Below are 24,524 nucleotides of genomic sequence, written 5' to 3' on the forward strand. Positions count from 1 at the left end.
AAAGCAACCCTCCACCACCACCCTCTATCTTCTACCTTCGAGCCAATTCTGTATCCAAATTGTTAAGCAGTACTGTGTACTCTCACTTAAATTCTGTGCAATTATGATGAACAATAAAATACTGGAGCACACCTGCTGTTTCACAGTGAACAAAGCCAAGTGGAGTGTGCTGTCACCTATGTGAGAAGAAAATGTGCAGAATAAACTTTATTTAGACATGAACTCGGATGTGCACTTCCTGAAATAATGGCACATTGTAATCCTCAGAGACTAGCCAGATGAGAAGAGCTATTTGATGATTTCCTTTTTTTGCATGCTCTCAGTTACACTTGTTTCATTCAACTATAACCCTGCTCACCAGGCATGTGGGTGAAGAGGGCGATGGTGAGGAGGGTGTGGGTGAGGAGGGCAAGGGTGAGGAGGGCGAGGGTGAGGAGGGCGAGGGTGAGGAGGGCAAAGGTGGGGAGGGTGAGGGTGGAGAGGACGAAGGTGGTGAGGAGGGCGAGGGTGAGGAGGGCGAGGGTGAGGAGGGCGAGGGTGAGGAGGGCGAGGGTGGAGAGGACGAAGGTGGTGAGGAGGGCGAGGGTGAGGAGGGCAAAGGTGGGGAGGGTGAGGGTGGAGAGGACGAAGGTGGTGAGGAGGGCGAGGGTGAGGAGGGCAAAGGTGGGGAGGGTGAGGGTGGAGAGGACGAAGGTGGTGAGGAGGGCGAGGGTGAGGAGGGGAGAGGAGGGTGTGGGGAGAGGAGGGTGTGTTTCTGGTTGATAATAATGTGGAAACTGTTTAATATTTCCAAATGGGCAAAACCTCAGGTGCCTGACAAAGAGGAGTCGGAAGATATACAGTAGTGTCGATCAGTGCTGAGCCACCCAGTGGCCAGAGCATGGAACTACTGGCAGAATCAGAGTAAATAATTTGAAAATGAACCTACGCAAAAGATGTGTGTTTCTCAGCTGTGTGTGTGTGTGTGTGTGTGTGTGTGTGTGTGTCACTGTGTCTGTTTATCTCTGTATTTCTGTGAATGTGTGTCTCTGTGCCTGTGTGCAAGAGAGACTTGCAATTAAATACACAGGGTTGATGCTTGACATGTTCTCACTTTGGAATGCTTTACCCAGTGGTGGCATCATGGCAATGACAGCAAACAGCCCAGCAGTGGCAGCAGCCAAAGTAGGCAGTTGAGTGGCTAACCAAGCGGAATTTTCCCCATGACACTCCAATGTTCCCAGAGCCAACTGAGAGCCGCGCAATGTACACAACTTGAATGCACCCAGGTGGGAGGGTTGCTGCACTGGCAGGTCTTCCTGTTCCCCCAAGACCACCAGTGCAGACCATGACAGCAGACCATGCCAGCTGGATTGCCAGCTGGGTTACCGCAGACTCAGCTAGCAGGGTGGAATACCCAGCACTGCAGGAAGAAGGTTAATATCCTTCGCAACTTCACCAGCATAAACTGCACTATCTTCTCCCTGATTCGCTTTTCCCCAAGGTAGGGGAGTCTAAAACCAAAGCACGTAGGTTTAGAGTGTGAGGGAAAAGATTTAGAAGAGACCGAAGGGGCAACATTTTCACGCAGTGGGTGGTGCATGTATGGAATGAGCTGCCAGAGGAAGTGAAGGCTGGTACAGTTACAATATTTAAAAGACACCTGAATGGGTACATGAATAGGAATGGTTTAGAGTGATATGGACCAAATGGGGCTACATTGATTTTGAATATCTGGTCAGCATGGATGTGTTGGACTGAAGGGTCTGTTTCCATGTTGTAAAACTCTAACTCGAACTCTCACTCACTGACTCTCTGTCACTTTACGTCTTTCAAGGTTCATGCTCTGCCACTCTCACTGTTGCTTGTACCATCTTCCCTCACACTCTCACCCACCTCAACTAGTAACCCTGCATGCCCTCTGCACTGCCTACTCACTCCCTCGGGTCACCTCCCCACCTGCACCAACGGTAGCAGCTGTGCTACCCACTTTCATTTGCCATAAGATGTGCCTCACTTCATGGCACAGACCAATCAGCTCCTTTATTGCCAGCCAATCAGCTCCATTCATACACAGGCGCCAGCCTGCTCTGCAAACTAGGCTCCCACCACTGTTGAACAAGAAGCCTTGCAAACAGTACTTAAAATGGGTGTTAGATAACTTGCTTTTAAAGGGTTGGATTTGATTCTCAAAACTAGTTTTCAAAATAGTACTTTTCTCATTTCAGTCCACAATCAAAGACCACACACAAAAAAATTAAAAAAGATAGTCTTTACAGTTTCTAGTTATAAAAATGCAGCAGAATGGCAAAGTTGCTTGACTGGACAACACACTTGAACACAGGGGGTCATGTAATGAAAACAACAGAATTACATCCATTCAGACTGGGAGCCTTTTTCTTCTGCATGTGTGTTACTAAATGTTTACTTACTCACTTTTGTCCATATTCAGTCAGTACTACTGTTTTCTGATTGTCCTGTTTTATGAGAATTAAACCTGAACTTATCAGATGCTGGTTTTTTTATGAGGTTTTCATACAAGACAAGAAGACATAACTACGCATCACAAGATGGAACAAGTGTATCCAATCCATATGACTTTTATTTAATTCCGATCTCCCATGATATTATTGAGGGTTAATCTGTATTTTAAAACCCTCTGCTGCAGAGAGACAAAATCCTCTAACTGTAGCCACTTTATAATTTGTTGAGCAAAATCGTGATATTTGGTTTCAAAAGCAGTTTTAATGGATGGGAAATTCTGAAAGGAAAATTCTGAAAAGGAAACAAAAGGAAGGAATTGTGATGATACTATGGCTTTAAGGGGTGTATTTTGTCCTGGTATATTTATGAAAAAAGGTTGAGATAGAGGTGATAAGCAGTCTGCTCAAAGCCAGTAAACAGCTTGTGAGGCCATCGGCTTTTTTTAAAAGTTAGAACAATAGAAACAGCCTGAATGGGTGAGGTCAAACTCCCACACAACCAGGATTTTTAGTTTTAGCTTTCCTACTGTAGAAGTCACACTGGATTGGCTGCAGGCTGACTCAGCTCCTTATTATTCTTCCCCTGTAAGGACAGCACCTTCTGCTCGTCATCTTCCGAACCACTTACCATCCTGACATGGAACTTTTATCACCATTTCTTCACTTCACTGGGTTAAAATCCTGGAACTCCTTCCCTAACAACACCCTAGTTGTAACTACACCAAAGGGACTGCAGCGGTTGAAGAAGACAGCTCACCACCACCTTCTAAAAGCCATTAGCGATGGGCAATAAACATTAGCTCAGTCAGAGACACCTACATTCCCTGAAGGCATGCTCCTTTGCTACTCCTTTATCATTTCTGAGTTAAACATCTGGAAATCTTCTACCTGATCACAATACAGAAGTGCGTTCACTACACGGACTACAAGACCTTGGAGAAAACTCACCACCATCTCTCAGAGCAATTAGGAATGGACCATAAATGTCACTTCACCAGCACTGTTCACAGCCCAAGACAAATGCAGTCCTTAAATTTAAACAGAGACGCAGTGGTAATGGATGTGCATTTTGCAAGATCAGAGCCTTGGTTCTATTTAAAAAGAAGCCTTCACAGTTGATGTGCCAGCAATATTAAACCCACAGAAGTTGAAGCACAGGCCATGAGTCACACATTCTGGTTCCCCTGCTGATGCGCAACATCTTTCAGTCCCTGTTTAACTATATTTCATAAAGCTATGTTTCAGATATTTTTCAAGAACATCAACAGTATATCAACAGCCATTTCCAGAAAAGCACTGGCTCAATATCAGAAAGTTTAATGGTTTAACAAGGTCTAACTGCTAATATAATATGTTTCTGAGTTACAGCAGAGGCAGAAGAATAACATTGGGATTATTGGGCTGTATAACGGTGTTTGATAATACATGTGTAATTCCCTAACTGTTACTGAGTTTTGGTAAATCTCTGAGAACTACAGTCACTGCAAAAGATTCTATTTGTTCAGCTGTATTTTTGCCTCTGGTATTGCCAATATTATACAGTAAACCTGTGCACATACAAAAGGGGTCATGTGTCTGACAGGCAACTTTACAGCTGTTACATGAAGAAAGGAATCAAAAAATTCAGAGATGAAGTAAGGATATTACTGCTGCCTCACAGCACCAGAGACCCGGTTTCAATTCCCGCCTCAGGCGACTCTCTGTGTGGAGTTTGCACATTCTCCCCGTGTCTCCGTGGGTTTCCTCCGGGTGCTCCGGTTTCCTCCCACAATCCAAAAATGTGCAGGTTAGGTGAATTGGCTGTGCTAAATTGCCCGTAGTGTTAGGTGAAGAGGTAAATGTAGGGGAATGGGTCTGGGTGGGTTACGCTTCAGCGGGTCGGTGTGGATTTGTTGGGCCAAAGGGCCTGTTTCCACACTGTAAGTAATCTAATCTAATCTAATCTAATCTAATCTAAAGGGGCATTTTTAATGTCCTCTGAAGAGGCTGATTTTAGCTGAATGTAATTTCATGGGTGAGGACAAGAGGTCAACTATCTCATTCAACCAGCACACACTTTACATGCAGGACCTAACATCAACGCTGGCCTATGTGAGTAGGCATGGCACTACCACTAAATGTAGATAACATGATAGCTACCATTGGTTTTATTTTCAACTGATCTCCACACTTTCCAAAAATGGCTGCAAGATGGGACAGTGGGATCCAGCAATCGGCTTGTATCTGGCACGCTCTGGGAAAGAGGGGTGAAGGTTGCAATGCTTAATTGGGCCCCATCCCGCAGGACAACCTGGGCTCTTTTTATTAAAATTCCTTCAGAGGATCAGGGCATCGCTGGCTGGACTCACATTTATTGCTCATCTGTAAATGCCGTTGAAAAAGTGAGAAGGAACTGCCTTCTTGAACCACTGCATCCCACTTGGTGTAGGCCCATCACAAGACTATTAGGGTGGGTGCGCTTGGACTTTGACTCAGTGACAGGAACGGCAATATATTTCCAAGTTAGAATGGTGAGTGGCTTGGAGGGGAATTTGCAGGTGGTGGATTTCCAATTATCTGCTGCCCTTGTCCTTCTGGATGGAAGTGGACATGGGTTTGAAAGGTGCTGTCTGAGGAGCCTTGCAGTGCAGCTTGTAGATAGTACACACTGCGTTGGCGATAGAGTAACTGACTAATTGTGGTTGCAATGCCAATCAAATGGGCTGCTTTGTCCTGGATGGTATCAAGCTTCCTGAGTCTTGTTGGAGCTGTACCCAACCAGGCAAGTGGGGAATATTCCATCACACTCTTGACTTGTGCTTTGTACATAGTGGACAGGCTTTGGAGAGTCAGAAGATGAGTTACTCGCCACAGTATTCCTAGCCTTTGGAGATTAAAGAGGTGTACAATTGGGGAGAAGGCAAAAATAAAATGCTACAAAATTGGGGGAAGGGAATGGAGATTGCTCTTGCAAATAACATTCGTCAACGTAGGTACAAAAGGTTTTGTTACCAACACCCTCAGTGAATGTTGGAGATACTCAGCATGTCTGTGGCAGCATTTGAGAAACAAATTGAATGTTTCCAATCCAATATTACTCTTCTTTCCCTGTGTTTGTTTCAGAATTCCAGCAGCCGCTGCATTGAGCTTGTAATGATGGTATGATGAGGATGATAATGATTATTATTATTATTATTACTACTGTTTGTGAGAATGAGAAAGAACCCAGGGAAACCGAGATTTGGCTTCCAAGAAATGTAAAGCAGCCTTCAAGAAAATCTCAAAAAGGCGGCTGTACAGTACATTGGTTAGGCCACTGTTGGCATACTGCGTGCAATTCTGGTCTCCTTCCTATCGGAAAGATGTTGTGAAACTTGAAAGGGTTGAGAAAAGATTTACAAGGATGTTGCCAGGGTTGGAGGATGTGAGCTATAGGGAGAGACTGAACAGGCTGGGGCTGTTTTTCCTGGCGCGTCGGAGGCTGAGGGGTGACCTTATAGAGGTTTACACAATTCTGAGGGGCATGGATAGGACAAATAGACAAAGTCTTTTCCCTGGGATCGGGGAGTCCAGAACTAGAGGGCATAGATTTAGGGTGAGAGGGGAAAGATATAAAAGAGACCTAAGGGTTTTTCATGCAGAGGGTGGTACGTGTATGGAATGAGCTGCCAGAGGATGTGGTGGAGGCTGCTACAATTGCAACATTTAAGAGGCATTTGGATGGGTATATGAATAGGAAGGGTTTGGAGACATATGGGCTGGGTGCTGGCAGGTGGGACTAGATTGGGTTGGGATATCTGGTCGGCATGAACAGGTTGGACCGAAGGGTCTGTTTCCTTGCTGTACATCTCTATGACTCTATGACCCTCAAGAAAATTGATTTTGACACAGGGCCAGGTTTTAAGAAGCACAGCTGGTTCCAAAATGCGAATTGTACCACGGCAATATTTAAAGGATGCCTCCTTCGAAGAAGTTCTCTGCCTCCCTCGGATGTCCACTCAGTGAGTCCCTTTCTCGCTGCTGCCACAGTGCCATGACCGCTTCACTCCTCCAGCTCTTTGACCACACGATGAAACAAACTCGCTGCTACAGCCATGTGACACTCCTTTCAGCCACCTGCCACATTCATCTCTCCCATTGACCAACCAAGTCATACCTGTCTTCACCTAACCCCACTTCACCACCCTGCCCCTGCCACCCCCTTTATCTACACCTCCCCTTACACCCATCCCAAGTCCCGAAGAAGGGTTACACCCGATACGTCGACTTCTGCACCTCCCGATGCTGCCTGGCTTGCTATGTTCTCCCGGCCTCCTGCCTGTCTATCCAAAATGTGAATGACGAAGTTAAGCTACCTGACAAAGTTGTGAGCTGTAAAGTTTGTCGTATTGAAAAGTGAACTTCCAAATGAGTTTTATAAAAAAGGCATAGAGCGCAAAAGAGAAGAAACTTTGCTCAAACTCTCATCAATCAGTTTGATTCCATTTAGACGATGGTTTCGAATGCCGAACTCCAGGGTTTAAGGAGGGTTCAGAAGCGATTTACTAGAACAGCTCCAGGAATAAAGGATGATGGAGAATGTGAGATTGCTCTCCTCAGAGCCAAGAAGCCTGAAGGGAGGTGGACAAAATGAGGAAGGGGTTTTTTGTAGGATGAATGGAAAGTGTTTACAATGGTTGAAGTAATGATCAGATAGCCCAGATTTAACTTCATTCCAAGTGAGAAGCAGAAGAGCCAGAAGGGACAACTTGTACACAATGAGTCATCGAGATTTGAAATGGATTCCCTCCCTGATATTGTGGTAGCTACAGACTGAAGCTGGTGTTCAAAAATAAATTGGATAAATATTTGGAGGAGAGAAAACAGGAAAGAATGGCTGGGGGTGTGCAGTGGTCGGACTGACCACTGGAATTCTTTCTGAAAGGACTGGGGCAGACTCAATGGGCAGAAGTTGCCGATGGTTAAAAAGAAAGAGGGTGGGCGGTTGTTTTATGAACCTGGAAACCATAAAAGCACCAGCCCCGTGATTTCTCTCCCCGGACTTGATCTTTGCTCCAGAGCAGCTTTTAGCAGAAACAAAGAGCCAGGCCTAAAAATGTAACTTGGTATCACAGCCCTGAGCAGCAACCTTAACAACTACAATCCAATGCAGAGATGAAACCAGGGGCAGATGTGCAGCCTTCTCTCACTGTCTCCTGGGCTCCCATGTGCAAACAGCCCTGACATTTAGCAAACCAACAATGTCACAGATCTGCAAAAATATAAATCTGCCTTTTTGGAAACCGGCAGTTCCTGCATTGTAAATGTGGGGGAGCTGCTTTGCAGTTATGTCCTCACTACAGTAACAGGCTCTCCGGGTGAGACCCCAACAGCCCCATAGAAAACAGTACCCAAAAGGCACACAAAGGCCACTCTCTTCAAACAGGTGATGGGAACACAAAACCCTGAAAATATGGCATGGTTTACTTCAGTCCTAAACAACATGTTTTTGCAGCCCACTCTATATTTCCATTGGGTCTTCTGTGATATAGAACAGGCCTCATTCTGGCTTTTTGCCAACTCATCAGTCAGTAACACAGTACTTGGTTTCAGTGGTTAGATGAATGTTTTTACTGGCTAATAATCTAGCAAAAGTCGTTGTGTCACACTGCATCTGCACTTAGTCTATTGTCCAATAGATTTCCAATCTTTATAGTAAAGGCATTTTGCACTTGGAATCCTATTGATTGAAATCAATAGTGTTCATCCGAATGTGTAAAGAGGGCAAAAAGCAGAATGTAATGTTATTTTGAACAACTCCAGATGTCAAGTCTTCAGCGCTGCATTCTAAATGATGGCCTTTAGATTTGGCTGCTGTTAGCAATCTGTGATTGCACACAGAAGGTTCTGATGCTGAAGAGTAGCACAGTCAGATGGGTATCGCCATTTTATATCCCATTATGAAGCATTAATCTTTGCCAGAACTTGGAGAACTTGGAGATCAGCTGATATGGAGATACACTCGAAAACTGTTTTGTCATCTTCTCCCCTTCTATTCTTGGAAATTCAGAGGCATAGCCAATATTTATTATTCAATCAGTATCACAAAAAAAAATGATCTGATCATTAACAACTTGCTATTTATGGCTATTTGTGGGACCTAGATGCCACATATTTGCAACAGTGACTACACTTCAGAAAGTATTTCATTGACGGCAGTGCACTTTTGGATACCCTGCAGTCATGACAGGTGCTACAGAAATGCAAGTCTTTTGAAATACTCTATTTGAAATCTACAAGTCATTGTACAGTATTTAAGATTTGTACCCTTCCTCGAATTTCAACAGTGGCCTATATTTGTGTTTTATTCATTCATGGGATGTGGGGGTCACTGGCTGGCTAGCATTTACTGCCCGTCCCTAGTAGCCCTTGAGAAGGTGGTGAGGTGCCTTCTTCAACTGCTGCAGTCCACCTGCTGTGGGTTCACCCACAATGCCCTTAGGGAGGGCATTCCAGGATTCTGACTGAGCGACAGTGAAGGAACAGTGATATATTTCCAAGTCAGGATGGTGAGTGGCTTGGAGGAGAACTTGAAGGTGGTAGCATTCCCATATTTCTGCTGCCCTTGTCCTTCGAAATGGAAGTGGTCGTGGGTTTAGGATTAGGGCTTTTAATGTTGTTCGGTTTAATGTAAAGTTTTAATTCAAGTTCTGAATTCATTGCGACTTGGTCAAAAGTAATACTGTACGGCCATAAGATATTGGAGCAAAATAGGCCATTTGGCCCATCAAAATTGCTCTGTAAGTCAATCATGGCCAATATGCTTCTCAACCCCATTCTCCTGCCTTCTCCCCGTAACCCTTGCCTCCTTACTAATCATGAACTATCTCTCTCTGTACAGCAACCAAGTAAAACACATGCAATTTCTGAAGTATTCTACCTTTTTCAATGTCTTAGTCCATTCTAATTTGAAGTTTAGATTCTGAAATCCATGGGTGGGCTGAACAGAGTAGATCAGGAGAAACTGTTCCTACTCATAAAAGGGACAAGAACCAGAGGGCATGGATTTGAAGTGATCTTCAAAAGAAGCAAAAAGGCAGTGAGGAAAAATGTTCCACGTTTAGCAAATAATTGGGGTATGGACTGCCTGGAGGCAGTTTCAATTCTGGCATTCAAGAGGACATTGGGGATCAGTTGGATAAAAATAATGTGCAAGGGTATAGGAGATTGGCACAAGGTAATGATGCCCAGTTAATGGGCTGGTACAAACACAATGGGCCGTATGGCCTTCTCCTGTGATTCACAACCTCTGTTCAATTAATATTTACTGAAAGCAACTTTATGGAATAACAGAAATTTACTTCTAAAGTTCTGTTTTTAACAGGTTACCTGAAGGTTTATGGGATATATTTGTTATAAAGCAATGCTTTATCCAGATAACTATTTATTTACAGAGCGAAAATCATTGACTACATTTTAAAAGGACTGAAATAGCAAACTACCAATTGGCCGCTGAAAGGCAGGAGGCTTAGAACTACCTCAAGTCCCCAGACATCTCTGTGTAAAATCATCTGGTGTTCCTTCAATGGTCATTACCTGGATGAAACTATCTGTGCGTTTCACATTGTCTTTTATCTATGGGCTTAGCAAAACACGGGATTCACTAACATCCAAAGATGTGCAGATTAGGTGGATTGGCCAGGCTCAATTGTCTGTGGTGTCCAGGGATGCGTAGGCCAGGTGGATTAGCCATGGGAAATGCAGGGGTTACAGGGTAGGCGTTTGGGTGGGATGCTCTTCGGGGCGGGGTTCATGCAAACTTGATGGGCTGAACAGCCTCTTTCTGCGCCGAAAGAGATTCTATAATTCTGCTTATTCCAGTCTGTAACTGAACAGCACAGAAGATCCCCACTATATGGGTCGTTCTCTTTCTCCATCTATTTTTACAAGATGGAACCCCGTCTGCTGCTTTTGATTAGAAATATCTCTGTCTGTAGAACATGGATAAGGAACTCTGTCCAGCAGCTCCTGTCTCCAGAAGAAGAGACATCAGCCGATGACATCTTTAAACTGTCTCGAGACCAAAACCAGAATGGTCACTGAACTTTGCCTGGATCCTACCAAATAAACATGAGAATTGGATCACTTGAACTTTATTGTACTTTAAAATTACTCCTTCATCCATCACTTTGTAAACTATTTGTTGTGGATGTGAACTGAGTTTGGATGAATGTATATGTGAGAAAATTGGAAGTTTTTTTGGACTTCTACTTGGATCCGGCTAAGTAGAATAAAAACTATCCCCTTTTCCTTTCAAAAAAACTTGACAAAACCAGTCTGTTCAGTCTTTCACGGTCAGTGTATAAACAGTTAAACACTCACTGAATTAGAAAGAATATCCATTTCATGAAACATATGGTCAAAAGAAGAGTGGGGAGAAAAGGAGTTCTACCTCTCCTCATCTGACTATATGAAGAATAAGGAGAAACTTCTGCTGAAATTAAAACATTCCTTTAATTCTAAATAGCCTTAAAACATTCTCTCTTTTCCTTAAAAACTTCCTCAGGTGCCTGAACCAATCTCACAACCTCTTGCCAACTGCAGCAAAGGCAAATTTTAATCTGGACTTGCCTTCAGTACATCATGGGTTACAATAGCTCTGCTTCAAAAGTTGCTTGTATTCTGAATTAAATTCACAGAATCAAAAATAAATCTGATCCAATACACTGCAACCAATGCAATGCTGCTCTTTAGCACTTTCAGATCATTGGTTAGAACGAAAAATTCTCGATTTCTCTTCGCGAGAAAGCTCAGTGACTATTTCTGAAAAATATATGTTGATTCTCAGCCTACATGGATCGAGCCCAGCCTACAGTCTCTCCTCTGTACGTCCTGTCAATGCGGCACTGAGGAGCTGATCTGAAATAAACACAACATGCATTTCAAAACAAGGTTAACCACAAGTTTCGGGAACATAACAAGTAAACTTGAGACCAAACAAATTGCTTCTACATCCTTTTGATTCCTCCATCCCTGTTTTTACTCCTTCACTCATGCCACTTTTCAGACAAACATACAAATCATTTGCAGAAGTCAGTCATTCAGCCCTTCAAGTCAACTGCTGTGGTCACAGCTGATCTACTTGTGCATCTTATTCTGCATTCCCACCCAATCTTGATCACCTTTGCTTTCCTGCCTACCAAGAATCTATCTCTACCTTGTAAAGATTCAATGACCCTGCCTACGCTGCCTTCTGAGACAGAGTGTTCCCAAACCACACAACCCTCTGGCACCAAACAAACAAATTCCCCTCATCTCTGTCTAAAGGGGTGACCCCTAATCTTAACACAGCACCTTGGCTGAACTTGCCCAGAATTCATCTCTCTACTCTCACGTACTTTGCCCTTCCAATCTCGACCCAACACACATCACTGCCTTCCTGTTCTCCTGCAGCTATCCAGGTTTGAAGCCCCACTGAACAAAACCCATAATTACATGTTATTGGCCTGGCCAAACCAAAGTCAAGCCATTTATCTCACTGTTGCTTATAGACCAGTTATGTACACAAACTGGCTGCCCCTTTTCTTCACATTACAGAGATCAGAATTACTTCATTGGCTTGGAATATTTTTGGATTTCTGAAGGTTGTCAACAGTGCTAAAGACCCTGAATTCAATTCATTTAAAAATCTGTAAATAAAAAAGCTGATATTTGTTGAAGTGACCACGAAGCTGTTAGTTATCATAAAAAAGCAACTGGTTGGCAGATATCATTTGAAGAAGTAAAGTTAGGTCTAGCCTAAATCTAACTTCAATTTCATCCAATCAGGCAAGATCCTCGGGTGTTCTAAAACGGCCAAGCGAGCCCCTCGGTTCTATCAAACCCCCACAGTCCCCATGAAGGAGATAGACAACAAATCATTTCAAGAGAATAAATAAAACCAAGTAGAATCAAGGTTCATCCTATTTTCTATTGACATTTTCCAAAGTATCCACAAAGCTCTCTCTGCCACTATATCTTCAGCAGTCGATGATACCATCCTCCCCTCCCAATCAGCATGCCAGCTGGCTGCAAATCCCACTCAGTGCCATCCTGAGCTTTGCCATTAATCAACCATCAGCTCACTCTATATTTCATTCCAATTGTTTACTTGTGAACACGTTATCCACTATGCTATTTTTGTGTTAATATTTTGCTTTTGGCTGAAGCACGAGGAAACTTTGTCCATTATTGATGTCTCACTGCTTAGTTATTCTTTCCAGTACCTTTCCTGCCCACCCTGACATGATGGTTGTGTGGCCAATATTCTGATTTGTATCTCAGTCAGCGATGTTTCTTCAAGCTTCTCGCCTTCTTTATATTTGTTGTCTATTGTTCTTCATTCTAGTTTCCAACCTAAGTATATCCCTAGACATATTCTCACTTTACCTCCCTCAGACTCTGACCCGAGTGACTCTTCAACATCTTTACTGTCGAATCCCTTGCCCTGTCTTCACTCTCCTTAATTCTCTCCCTCCGTATAAACCACCTCAGACCTTCCATTTCCCATTTATCTGCTATTTCTATCCAACTCCTTCTTTGTATTCGACATGACTCCCTCAGCCGATTCTCGCTGGTTCACAGGATTGGACTGTAACTAGGATTTTCATTCCAAATTGCAGGGTGTTCACCTCACCAACTACATCATAGATTATCATTGTTAATGCAGCGAAGTATGAATCTTTGTGTGAGCTCTTTCTCCCATCAGTCTTTATATGCATGCGTTGAAAATGAAACGTAATAATTGATTGTAAGGGGCATGCACCGGAATAATGTCAGGTCAACGGGTTCCTGGAAATAAATCACAGAATCGACTCTGATGATGGTGGAATAATACTGTATTTCAAGGCTGTAGCCAGCAAGATATATTAATTCAGTGTCGAGGTAGAGTAAGGACATAAGGACATGGCGGGGTCATGACCCCTTCCCTTATGATCTGCCACTACTGCAGCTCATGAATAAAAAGATGTGGTTACTCAATCACCAAGGACACCATCGCCTACTCATTTCTTAATGCAGCAAAGTCCCTGTGCAAAAATATGTCACTCGACATGGAGGGATGCTATTCATTCCCCACTGGTCTGTGTGCACAATTATACCCTTGTGCAATGCAATCTATAAAATGATGGAGAGAAAACAACAGCGAGAAGCACTAAGAGAAGAATAACAAATACTGAATGGACTCACAAACCCTCACTTTCACCTGTACCTGTGTTTTTGCTTTTGCTGCTGTTTACCTATTATTTACCTATCTATGCTATTTAACTCTGTGATTTGCCTGTATTGCTTGCAAGACAAAGCTTTTCACTGTGACAATAAATTGAATTGAATTCAATTCAAGAACCAAGCTAAACAGTCAGGTTAGAATCATAGAAATTTACAACACAGGAGCAGGCCATTTGGCTCACTGTGTCCATACTATCATCCATCCAGCCTAATCCCAACTGGACTCTGGTTCATGGCCTATAGTCTTGTAGGTCACAGCTCTTAGTTGTATATCAAGGTATTTTTTAATTGTTACTCAGGTTTCTGCTTCTACTATCCTTCCAGTTTGTGAATTCCAGACCTTCACCACTACATGTGTGAAAACAATTCCATTTGAAGGCAACCTAAATCTCCTTTTTGCTTACCCATTATGAACACCCAACCAAGGAGAATAGGACCTTCTTATTGAGATAAGGAGAATGAATTACAATTTTAAATGGCATTGCATGGTCTCAGCAGATCTGTGGGGCACAGGCAAACAGGGAGGAAGCCCCAACATCCAGGCTTACAGGTCATGGGGAAAGGGAAAGTAAATGAACAACGGATGGACTATCATAGCACCTCATCTCTCTGCATTTCAACCAGTTAAAATCTGATGATACATGCACCTTACAAAGATGGGATCAAATTATAGCTACAACAGTCATTTGCACAATAATATTGTGTTTCATCAGAACTGTGAATAATAAATCTATGCAAAATACATATGGAGTTATAACTGACAATTTACTGATAAAGCAACCAAAGAATGAAACTAAGCCGGTAGGCTGACTTTATTCTGTTTATCTTTCAGTAAAATATTTTACAGAGTTATTTGTTTAGAGAGTTGCTATTTTTAGCAAAATTATTTGACTGTAAATTAGTTCTCCACAGAATTATGTTTGCACAAAAGGTTGTGTAAGCAAACATAATTCTTGGCAAGGTTTGGAAATTGTTCTTGACAGGTGACATGGGTGTGAGCTGTGTGTATTGATGTACAGAGGGACAGTCTGTAGTTATGTTCATGGTGAGAATTGAGTTGGAGAATGATACAATGTTGACATGTGGTTATCACTCCCCCTTGCAAAGTTAAAAATCACACAACATCAGGTTAGAGCCCAACAGGTTTACTTAGAAGCACTAGCTTTCGGAGTGTTGCTCCTTCATCAGGTGGTTGTGGAGTATAAGATCGTAAGACACAGAATTTATAGCAAAAGTTTACAGTGTGATGTAACTGAAATAATACATTGAAAAATACCTAGATCGTTTGTTAAGTCTCTCATCTGTTAGGATGACCATGTTGGTTTCAGTTCTTTCATATGCAAATCCCAGAACTTTGGTTTAAAGTTACATTCACAAGTGAACTTTAACAATAGGTGCCATGTCAGCTCAGATACTGTATTGAAGGTGTGAGGTGCCCTGTGTGAGGCTTGGAGGAGAGCTTTTGAGAGTCAGGAAGTGAAGTATTATTTTGCAGATTTCACTTTGAGAATCACTGAGACACACAAAGGCATTTGTATGGGATCTAAATAGTGCTCTATCTATGCCAGGCCCATTCTGACTGGATTACATTTTTGATTAGTAGCCTGGAGTTTGCTGTTGCAGACATTCATGTCTGTCAGTAGTCCAAGTGACTTCAAGTAAAAGAGCCAAAAAAAACCAAAGCAGATCTCCTGAACACACTAAACCCCACCCCCTCAACTTAAGAAACATTACACTGGAAAAGAAAGTCATAGATTACAGACAAAATTACTCTTTATTTTGTCTCTGACAGTCTCCTCAGCAGTATTGGCACTGGTGAAAACTGTGGTCATTTATGTAAGCAATATGATTTCAATTCCTCTACTTCCAATATACCATGGGATGTACAAAATGCTGTTTGAGCACATAAGCAATGAATGCATCATGCTTTTGAGTATTCTTCCTTAATTTTTTGCAGGTGTGTTTGAATATTCAACAGTTTACATAAAACAACCGTCCTTGACCTCTAGCTAAATGAGTAATTATATGTAAACGGACCTGATTTGAAGTTGAGCCCGACCTCTACAAGTAAAGGTTCAGTGATCTGTTCTAGGATAAGGCTGTTTTGGAACTGGCTAACTTGAGATTTCACCCAATCTCCACTCCCTGCTGAGACGTTTCAATGTTTGACAAATCAGACTGCTTAAGGAGAGGTAGTTGTTTACCCTGCTCCCCTCACGGCGATATTATCAGCTCATAATCGCAGCAACGCATCACACGGGAACATTAAAAATCAACAAACAAGTCTGACAACCCAGTGAAAGTGACCATCTGGGTTATCGTAATCCTATCTAGCATCTAGCAAGACATACAGAGGAGCTCTCTTTCCAAGTGAGAAGACTGCCCACACAGACTCAAAAGAGTCAAACCGCTCCACTTATTTCAGAAGCCTTGTGACATCATCCACCCTGATTTCAAATTAGATCCAGATCCATTTTTGAAAATTCCTTCTCCATTAGTGAAAATGGAGTAGGAAATGAAAATTATGTTAATAATACAACCCAGTAACATCTGTTACATCAGAATATTTGAAATCTGTATAAAATGACGATTTACTGGACAAGTTGCAGGTGCTTCTTAATTCAGTTAAACTTACCCAAACCACTACATACGGCGAGGAGATAACTTCCCACTGCTGGCCTGAATGAAATCCATTAAAAGTGTGGCAGATAGTATATTAAATAACAGCAATAAGCAGGTTCCAGTCTGAATTAACTGGCATCAGAATGCCACTATTGGAAGGTGTCATTAGTTTACAAGCTCACAAAGCGTTAATAGCATCACCAAATCCCTTATTGAAGAATGCAATTGATACAGCTGTAAAGAAGGTTCTCACCCTTAAATCCCTCTTCATCCACAATAATGGTGTAGTCTTCAGGAGTCTCAGTTAGGCTAAAGAACTTGCACCTTGTTAAAAAAAAGTGAAAAGAACACCATTAGTTTGGGATAGATCGACAGGGACTCTTTACAAGATTGCTAAGTTCTAGATCATAAATATAAATAAGGACTGAAGGTAAAGTTCGAATTAAAACAAGTAAATGCTGGCAGTTCACAGAGTATCTGTGGAATGAAAAACAGTTTGCGTTTCAGGTAGATACTCTTTCACCTAAGTATCAAATGACTATCTAAAATCTTGTTTGGAACGATATGCTCTTGTTATTGGGGAAAAAGAATCTCCTAAAACCGTACTCCTGTTAAACTGCAGCCAGATGACAGCTTGTATTATGAGGTATTACTTAGATTAAGCTGAAGACTACTCAGAAAAAGGCCAATCTACTATTCAGTGCACTATTGCTTGTCAATAGGCTCCCTGGATATTCACAGCGAAATAAAAGAAGTACATTATGCTTGACAGAATTAAAAGGGCTAATTTTAATCCAGTTTACCCACATTCAACAAGGCCAAGTGGGCAATGTGTTAAAACTGGTTAATGAGGATACTCATCATTTAAATGGCATTTAAGTCACAAAACGTTTTAAGAGTTTCTTTTGGCAAACAATAGATGTCCTTAACCCTTGGTAGGTGAAGCCCTTATCAATATTCAAAACAATCTGATTGCAATGAACCCCTATGAGCTTCTGACCCTGGGCCATGTGAGATACACACAATGCCAATCGGTCTAGCGATTCGGCTGTAACATGAGCCCAGAATGTGGCTAATGAAAATAGGCCCTGGTTTGAAAGTTTTCCAGTGGGCCTGAGAGTTGGAATGCTCCTCCTGTCTTCACAAGGAATCCAAAGGCCTCACCTGTCCATAAGACATATGAGCAGAAATTAGGCAATTCAGCCCGTTGAAACTGCTTCGCCATTTAGTCATGGCTGATGAGCTTCTCAACCGCAGTCTCTTGCCTGCTCCCCATAACCCTTAATCCTCTTGACAATTTAAAGAGGAGGTAGATGGATTTTTGGCCAGTCAAGAGAATTGAGGGCTACGAAGAATTGGACATTAAAGAGGACTTGAGGCCTAGAGCAGATCAGCCATAATCTTATTAAAGGGCAAGGCAGGCTGGGAGGTGGGGGTGGGGGGTGGGGTGGGGAGGGTGGCGTGGTGAATGACCTGCTTCTGTTCAAGACTTCCCTTCCTTGTCTTTCTCCTCAACCCAGGAACTGTTTCCTACCGATGGCAATCTACTGCCACATAATCTCCAATTCCCATCCATTGGCTGTTTCCGTAAATAGTCAAAGAGTATGGTGCTGGAAAAGCACAGCCAGTCAGGCAGCATCCAAGGAGCAGGAGAATCGACGCTTCGGGCATAAGCTCTTCATCAGGAAGGGCTTGTGCCCGAAACATCGATTCTCCTGTTCCTCGGATGCTGCCTGACCGGCTGTGATTTTCCAGCACCACACTCTTCGACTCTGATCTTCAGCATCTGCAGTCTTCACTTTCTCGCTGATTCTGCAAATAGTATTTCTCAGTTTTTCATCATTCACCGTCTACTGATCTTGCTCAACTGGAAGTCACATACTTGATTTTCCTTCCAAATCCATGAGATTAGTGCACACCCTTCCATCAAATTCAGTTGCAGATAACCTAGAATGGTTGACTTTATGCTGGTACAACAAGACTATACAAGATTCAGGTGTTGAAAATGCAGTTTAAAAGAAACCCAAAGAATTACAGATGCTAGAAATCAGAAACAAAACAGTAATTGCTGAAAAAAGAATACTCAGCAGGTCTGGCAGCGTCTGTGGGAGAAAGCAGAGTTAATGTTTCCGGTCCAGGTGACCCTTCTTCAGAACAGACCACCAGAGCTGTTGAGTTTTTCCAGCAAATTGTTTTTGTTGTCGAAAAAGTGGTGTTCTGTGCCACTTAATGAGAACAAAGCCCAGATCAGAGGTTTGAATGTAACGTTCAGTATGTGTCCCACTGCTGCCAGAGTCCTGCTGCATTAGATACTCTACCCTGGGGCTATACCCATCAATACACATTGCACAGCTGATATTATAAATGTAACTTGGAAAGGCCTCTGGTATTGACAGTCTGTGTAATTTTTACAAGATTCTGAAAAGAGTGCCAATCTAAACAGTCTCATAATGTGTTCAGATTGCCTGAAGATTGCTGAGTGGCCTCTGTATAGGAGGCAGAGCCACTATGTTGGCCCAGAGGAGTATTCCAGCTATCTATACCTACGTGTGCCTGCATTTGGTTGACTTGTCTTGTAACAAGAATGTATAAGACATTCACTAGTTTTTTTTTAAATAGACAGTGAGCTGAATTGAAGGGTCTGTTCAGATCCCAAACATTTTTCTGCAGTCATTCAATAATGTATGTTATGAAATGTGCACATTTTAGTGATAACAAATCCCTCATTTAAGCCAAGGAATCAAAGCTGGTTAAACTTGACAACAAACTAGTTCTTTGGGTCCTCACATTGAAGTTTTCCATTAAGGAGACTGGCTGTAACAACAAACATTTCATTAGTTGGTTGATCCTCTTGTGGATATGAAAATGTTGAAGCCATAAAAAATGTTTCTCCTTTTGACTGATGAGTTTCTGATTTTTTTTTTGGGGGGGGATGACTGATCTGTTAAGTGCAAAGTGCACACATTATTGCAAAACCAGCATTCTTCAATAGTATTTAGTAATTTGTACTGGGCTTCAATAGACAGAAAAACACTGAACATCTTTTCAGACCTACTTTGGGAAAGTATACAGAAAAATGGAAAGCATCAAGTACAGAGTTGAATTGGACCACAGACAGAGTATATGCTGATGAAATTGCTGCAACAGAGCCAGGGCAATTTACCCCCCACCCCTCCCCCCAGCTAGTGGATGCTTCACAATGAATAGCACTTATGGAATTTGCTGAAGAAACAAAACCGTCCTACCCTAGCTACAGGGTTCTAAATTAAATTGCAGATTCTCTAAATATAAAAGACCAACAGCTGAAGGAATCAGTGGCTTGGAGGAAAAGTCACATCATAGAAATAGAAATAAGGCAAATATTTAATTGAACAGGCAGACAGACATTTACTGAGGTTAGTTTGACAAAAGTCTAAGTGAAATGTTCAGTGTGTATGTTCATTGTAGCCAAAGTATTTTAGTAATGGAATGTCTTAACTTTATTAGCATAGTTGCACTTTCATTGCTATCCATTATACTGCAATCCCAGGATAATTTTGAGATTGGCACTTTTAAATATTAAAACTATGCATTCTACAAGGGCAGGAAAAGAAAAGTGAGTTCTATACTCAAAGGAACATTTTAGTCTTCATGCTACTTATACAACCATTCCTCACTTTACCATTTAACCTGCACGTCCTTCTGTCTGCTACATGCCACAATTTGTGGAAAAGACGCCAAAATTGTTTTATCAAAACTCCACACAACTAGTGAATTTTTAAACATATAGTTACACAATCCTTTATCAGAAATCCTTGGGGCCAATTGTTTTTTTGGAATTTTTTGAATTTCAAAATAAATGACATTTTCACAGTGAAATGGAAAATATTTACCTAACGGCAGACACACGTGTGAATTCGTGTGAGCGTTGAGACGCAATTAACGCCTGCCAGTGCTGGGCTACGCTGGGCCAAGTGGGCGTGGGGTTGGGTCACCGGTTCATATGGCAAAATGATGCTTCACACTACACGAAAAAGATTTCAGATTTTGGAGTTTTTCGGATTTCGGAATTTGGGATAAAGGATTATGTATCTGTACAACCTTTTACAAATCTAAACTTACACATGCTGTACAGTCTGAAAGTGATTAGATGAGGGGCCTTGGAGAGAGTGGTGGGTTGAAACCCCTTTTATATTACCAACAGGTGAGCCAGCCAGGTCTGGCAAAAAAAATAATTTAATTAAGGGAATTGAATTTAAATTGAAAGTGTTCTGCCCATCCATAGTCACCAGTGTTGAAGAGATCCCAGATACATTTTAACCTCAGATGTTTGTGATCTCTCTCTAGCCAGATGAAACGTAAGAAACTAAAAATGCTCTGCCTTAAAATGTAAATATCACATGTCTTTGCGCCGCCTGCGACTTTCTGATACACAATGTTTGCTAGTGGGTCAGGCCTAACAACACTTATCCTTGAAAGTTTCTTTTTTAAAGCAAGTGTGGTATGACATACCTCGACAGCTATCACATCCTAAGGTGAGATTTGAACTTGGACCTTCTGGACCAGAGGTACAGCTGGTACCACTGCTACTAGACTCGGTTTCCTCAAACATATTCACCTGCAACGTCTGCATGACACTATTGAAGCAGAAATCCATCTGTTTTAATGCTGGATACATTTTTTTTTAATGAAACTTTCAAATCAATGAATCCTTCTTGATTGAAAGTAACAATTTAGCCTGAAGTAGGTGGCCTCCTGATATCATCATCTAGTGACAATCAATAATTGAAAACATTTTGCATACAAACACTAATAATGATGGACTCTAACTACTGTATCATCTATATGGAAAGCAATCCTTTTTGAAATATTTTATTACTGTGTTGTTCAATGTGTTGATAAATGAATTTGTTGATAAATGAATTTGTTACATGCATGAAGCAAAAATTAAATTGAATGTTAGAATCTAACTGTAAGGTTTCGACTAACAAGACGATCTTTAGCTCCTTTCATTACATGACCAAAACCTTTCCTGTAAAATCTGTTTAAATTTCAGTATTAAATTCCATAATGAAAGTTTCATGAAGTTCCAGTTCAATAAATCAATATTTTTCAGCTTGCTATATTGTGAAAGTTTTCTCCTTCAAACTAATTTTTTTCTGGGATTTGGCATCTCAAGTTCTACAATCTATTAAACTTTTATAACATAAAAATAAAATTCATGTCATTAGGTAGAGCTAGATTACCTACCCCAAAGCAATCAGCGATTCTGACACTATCCTAAACAAAATGCAAATTCAACTTTTGTGACTGTGGGCATCATATATTTTCCCCTTCTCAACAGATCGGATTTTCATGGAGTTGGGCTTATTGCAGATGCCTTGAAAAACGCAGGCAGGACTGGATTCTGGAATGCAAATTTCATGGCAACATTCACCTCAGGGTGCAGGTACTGAGCCCACCCGCTGCACTCCCAACCCAGTCAGTTCCATTGCAAGGTTAGATGATTCATACCAAACCTCCTCCTCCTTCCCCCCCACGATACCTGTGGATTCAGCAGGGAAAGATGATGCTTGAGGACTAGGTACTTTGTCGTTGGTTGGTTCCAGTGCTGGCGGCAGCAAAGCAGAGTGTGAAGAGAGTCACAATGACATCGGCGAGGTGGCCCCATAGTGAGAGATGCGACACTAATACTGATGGGTCCAGTGCAGGCAATGGCAAGGTGGTGGGGGAGGAGAATCAGCCCAGATGGTGTGGGATGGTGCCTGAAGAGTGGTCACTTCAAGGTTGGTTGGGTCCGGTACAGACAGCAGCGAGGCAGTGGACGAGAGATGGCAGTGCAAGTGTTGATAATAAGCTGGCTCAGGACTAATGGAGTTTCTTTCAGCTTTTCCTTTTTATTACTTATTCTTAAAACAATTCAAAGTGGTGTTGGATCATGGTGAGAGTGAAAATAAGCTTTTCACAGTATTTTATTACTTTCACTGAATTTTACTATTTTCTCGCTGTAATATACATTCAAAATCATTCAATCATGTAGAACAATGATCCATTAAAGTCATCAATGCGGGTGTTTTGATTTTGTTGTGATAAGCCTGACTGTGAGACATCATTTTTGTAATGCTTCTCCGGATGGATTTGAAAGATATTTTCAGTGGTAGAATTACCATCCAAAGGGAATATGAGGAGAAAGTCTTTCAGAAATAGATCACTTTTATGCAGAAATTGTCCAGCTAATTCAGACAATGCCATAATTACAGAATTGGTGAGGGACAAGGAACCTTCCTTCTCTATCCCAAAATGGCCGTACTCATGGGATCCATCTGTGCAAACAATCCCCAACCATTTGCAGAAGCCATCACAACTGCTCAACTCCAACTTCGTTTTCAACCCTTTACTTGTGAAGACCATAAGATACAGGAGCAAAATTAGGCCGTTCAGCCCACTGAGTCTGCTCTACCATTTGATCATGACTGATATGTTTCTCAAACCCTTGTCTTCTCCCTTTATCCCCTTTCCAATCTAAAACCTATCTATTTCTTTCTTAGACACTCAATGACTTGGTCTCCATAGCCTTCTGTGGCAATGAGTTCCACAGATTAATCATTCTGTGGCTGAAGAAATTCCTCCTCATCTCAGTTCTAAAGGGTCAATCCCTTCACTCTGAGGCTGTGCCCTTGGGTCCTACTTTCTCCTATTATTGGAAACATCTTCTCCACGTCCACACTATCGAGGCCTCTGAGTATTCTGTAAGCTTCGATCAGATTCCCCTCATCCTTCTAAACTCCACTGTGTTGAGTGGTCCTCAACGACTCCTCAAACGACAAGAAAGAGAACCTTCATTCTGATCTCAGTTTCATCTTGGGATAACCATCTTGTATATGTACCTACTTTTAATTGTTATATCTGTATATTTAGCTGGTAATTTCATTACTGTCACTTGATTAAATTACAACAATAGTTTTGTTATAAATTAACCGTTTTCCGTAAGACTGATTACGTTTAAATTGCAATAATTGAAAAATTTAGAGACTAAACAAGATTTGAAAATTTATTTAAAAACCTTCTTCACTCCTAACATCCCCCCACAGGCCCACAGCACCTTCCCCTGCGACCGTAGAATGTGTAACACCTATCTTTTTATCTCCTCCCTCCTCAGTATCCAAGGGCCCAAACACACATTTCAGGTGAAGCAGTGACTTACCTGTGCTTCACACAATCCAGTCTACTGCATTTGCCGCTCACAATGTGGTCTTCTCTACATGGGGGAAACGAAGTGTAGACTGGGTGACAGCTTCGCAGAACATCCATGTTCTATCCCCTAAAATGACCCTGAGCTTCCAGTTGCCTGTCACTTCAACACCCCACCCTGTTCCCTGGCCAATATCTCTGTCTCAGGCTTGCTGCAGTGCTCCAGAGAAGCCATTCGGCAATATGTCTGATGTGGCTGTACTCTTCCTAAAATCTCCTCCTCTGGCTCAGAACCCATTATATTTTATTGCAACTCTATATACCATGTTTTTTTTTAATGATAGCATCTCCTTTAAATGTAAGTCATACTGCAGTTTGTTATCCAAGCCTTTGCTTACAGGGCACTTTGAACAGAACATGCCATATACTTCTAGTGAAGCAGCAAATCCAACCTCCACGGGACCTAAAATGAATGTTGGGCTCCTTCCATCTGCAAATGGGAGTCTAACATCTGTTATAAGCAGTTGCCAAGGCTACCTGAAAAGGGTGAATGCCTTTTAGGAATGACTTGTGTTCAATAATTTTCAGAGATCTGTGGTATATGTTACAAGTGCATGGTATGTATATTATGAATGGGCTAAAGGGCAAGTGCTGAAGTTGATGGGCTGATTGCCCTTTTGCTATTCTGTGTTCTTGAGATGATTTATCTGAATTGGACAGATTGCAAGTTTTAAAACAAATCTCTCTCTGTTTTCTCACCACCTGTCCATGAGCAGATTGCAATTTAATTTCTCCTCTGTTCAAAATGTGGCGGTGCACTTTCCTATCTCCTCTGTTTATGGAATCTGACTTTGTAGCAGTATTGGAAAGTTAAGCCAGAAGCAGTGTTTATAAACTCTTAGGTATAGAAAAAAAAATCCAAATTAATATGGATAAAAAGGTTATTCCATTACCAATAAATGAAGTGCAGTTAATGTTGGTCTATCAATGCCCTTGCTTTTTAGATGGAGTCCAAAATACGAAAGGCTGGACTTAGCAGTCTTGAAT

The 24,524-nt window shown here is 41.8% G+C and overlaps 1 protein-coding gene across 1 annotated transcript in view; it reads right to left on the reverse strand.

The window, feature by feature from the left end:
• LOC122564076 (cytosolic arginine sensor for mTORC1 subunit 2) overlaps window positions 1–24,524 on the reverse strand; it is a 156,622-nt gene that overhangs the window by 53,327 nt on the left and 78,771 nt on the right. Inside the window, exon 2 of the mRNA XM_043718578.1 lies at window positions 16,561–16,631. Within this exon, the coding sequence (XP_043574513.1) occupies window positions 16,561–16,631 (71 nt within the window). The remainder of the gene's footprint in view (window positions 1–16,560; window positions 16,632–24,524) is intronic.

Source organism: Chiloscyllium plagiosum, chromosome 28 (genome assembly GCF_004010195.1).
Source record: "Chiloscyllium plagiosum isolate BGI_BamShark_2017 chromosome 28, ASM401019v2, whole genome shotgun sequence".
NCBI classification, from domain to species: domain Eukaryota; kingdom Metazoa; phylum Chordata; class Chondrichthyes; order Orectolobiformes; family Hemiscylliidae; genus Chiloscyllium; species Chiloscyllium plagiosum.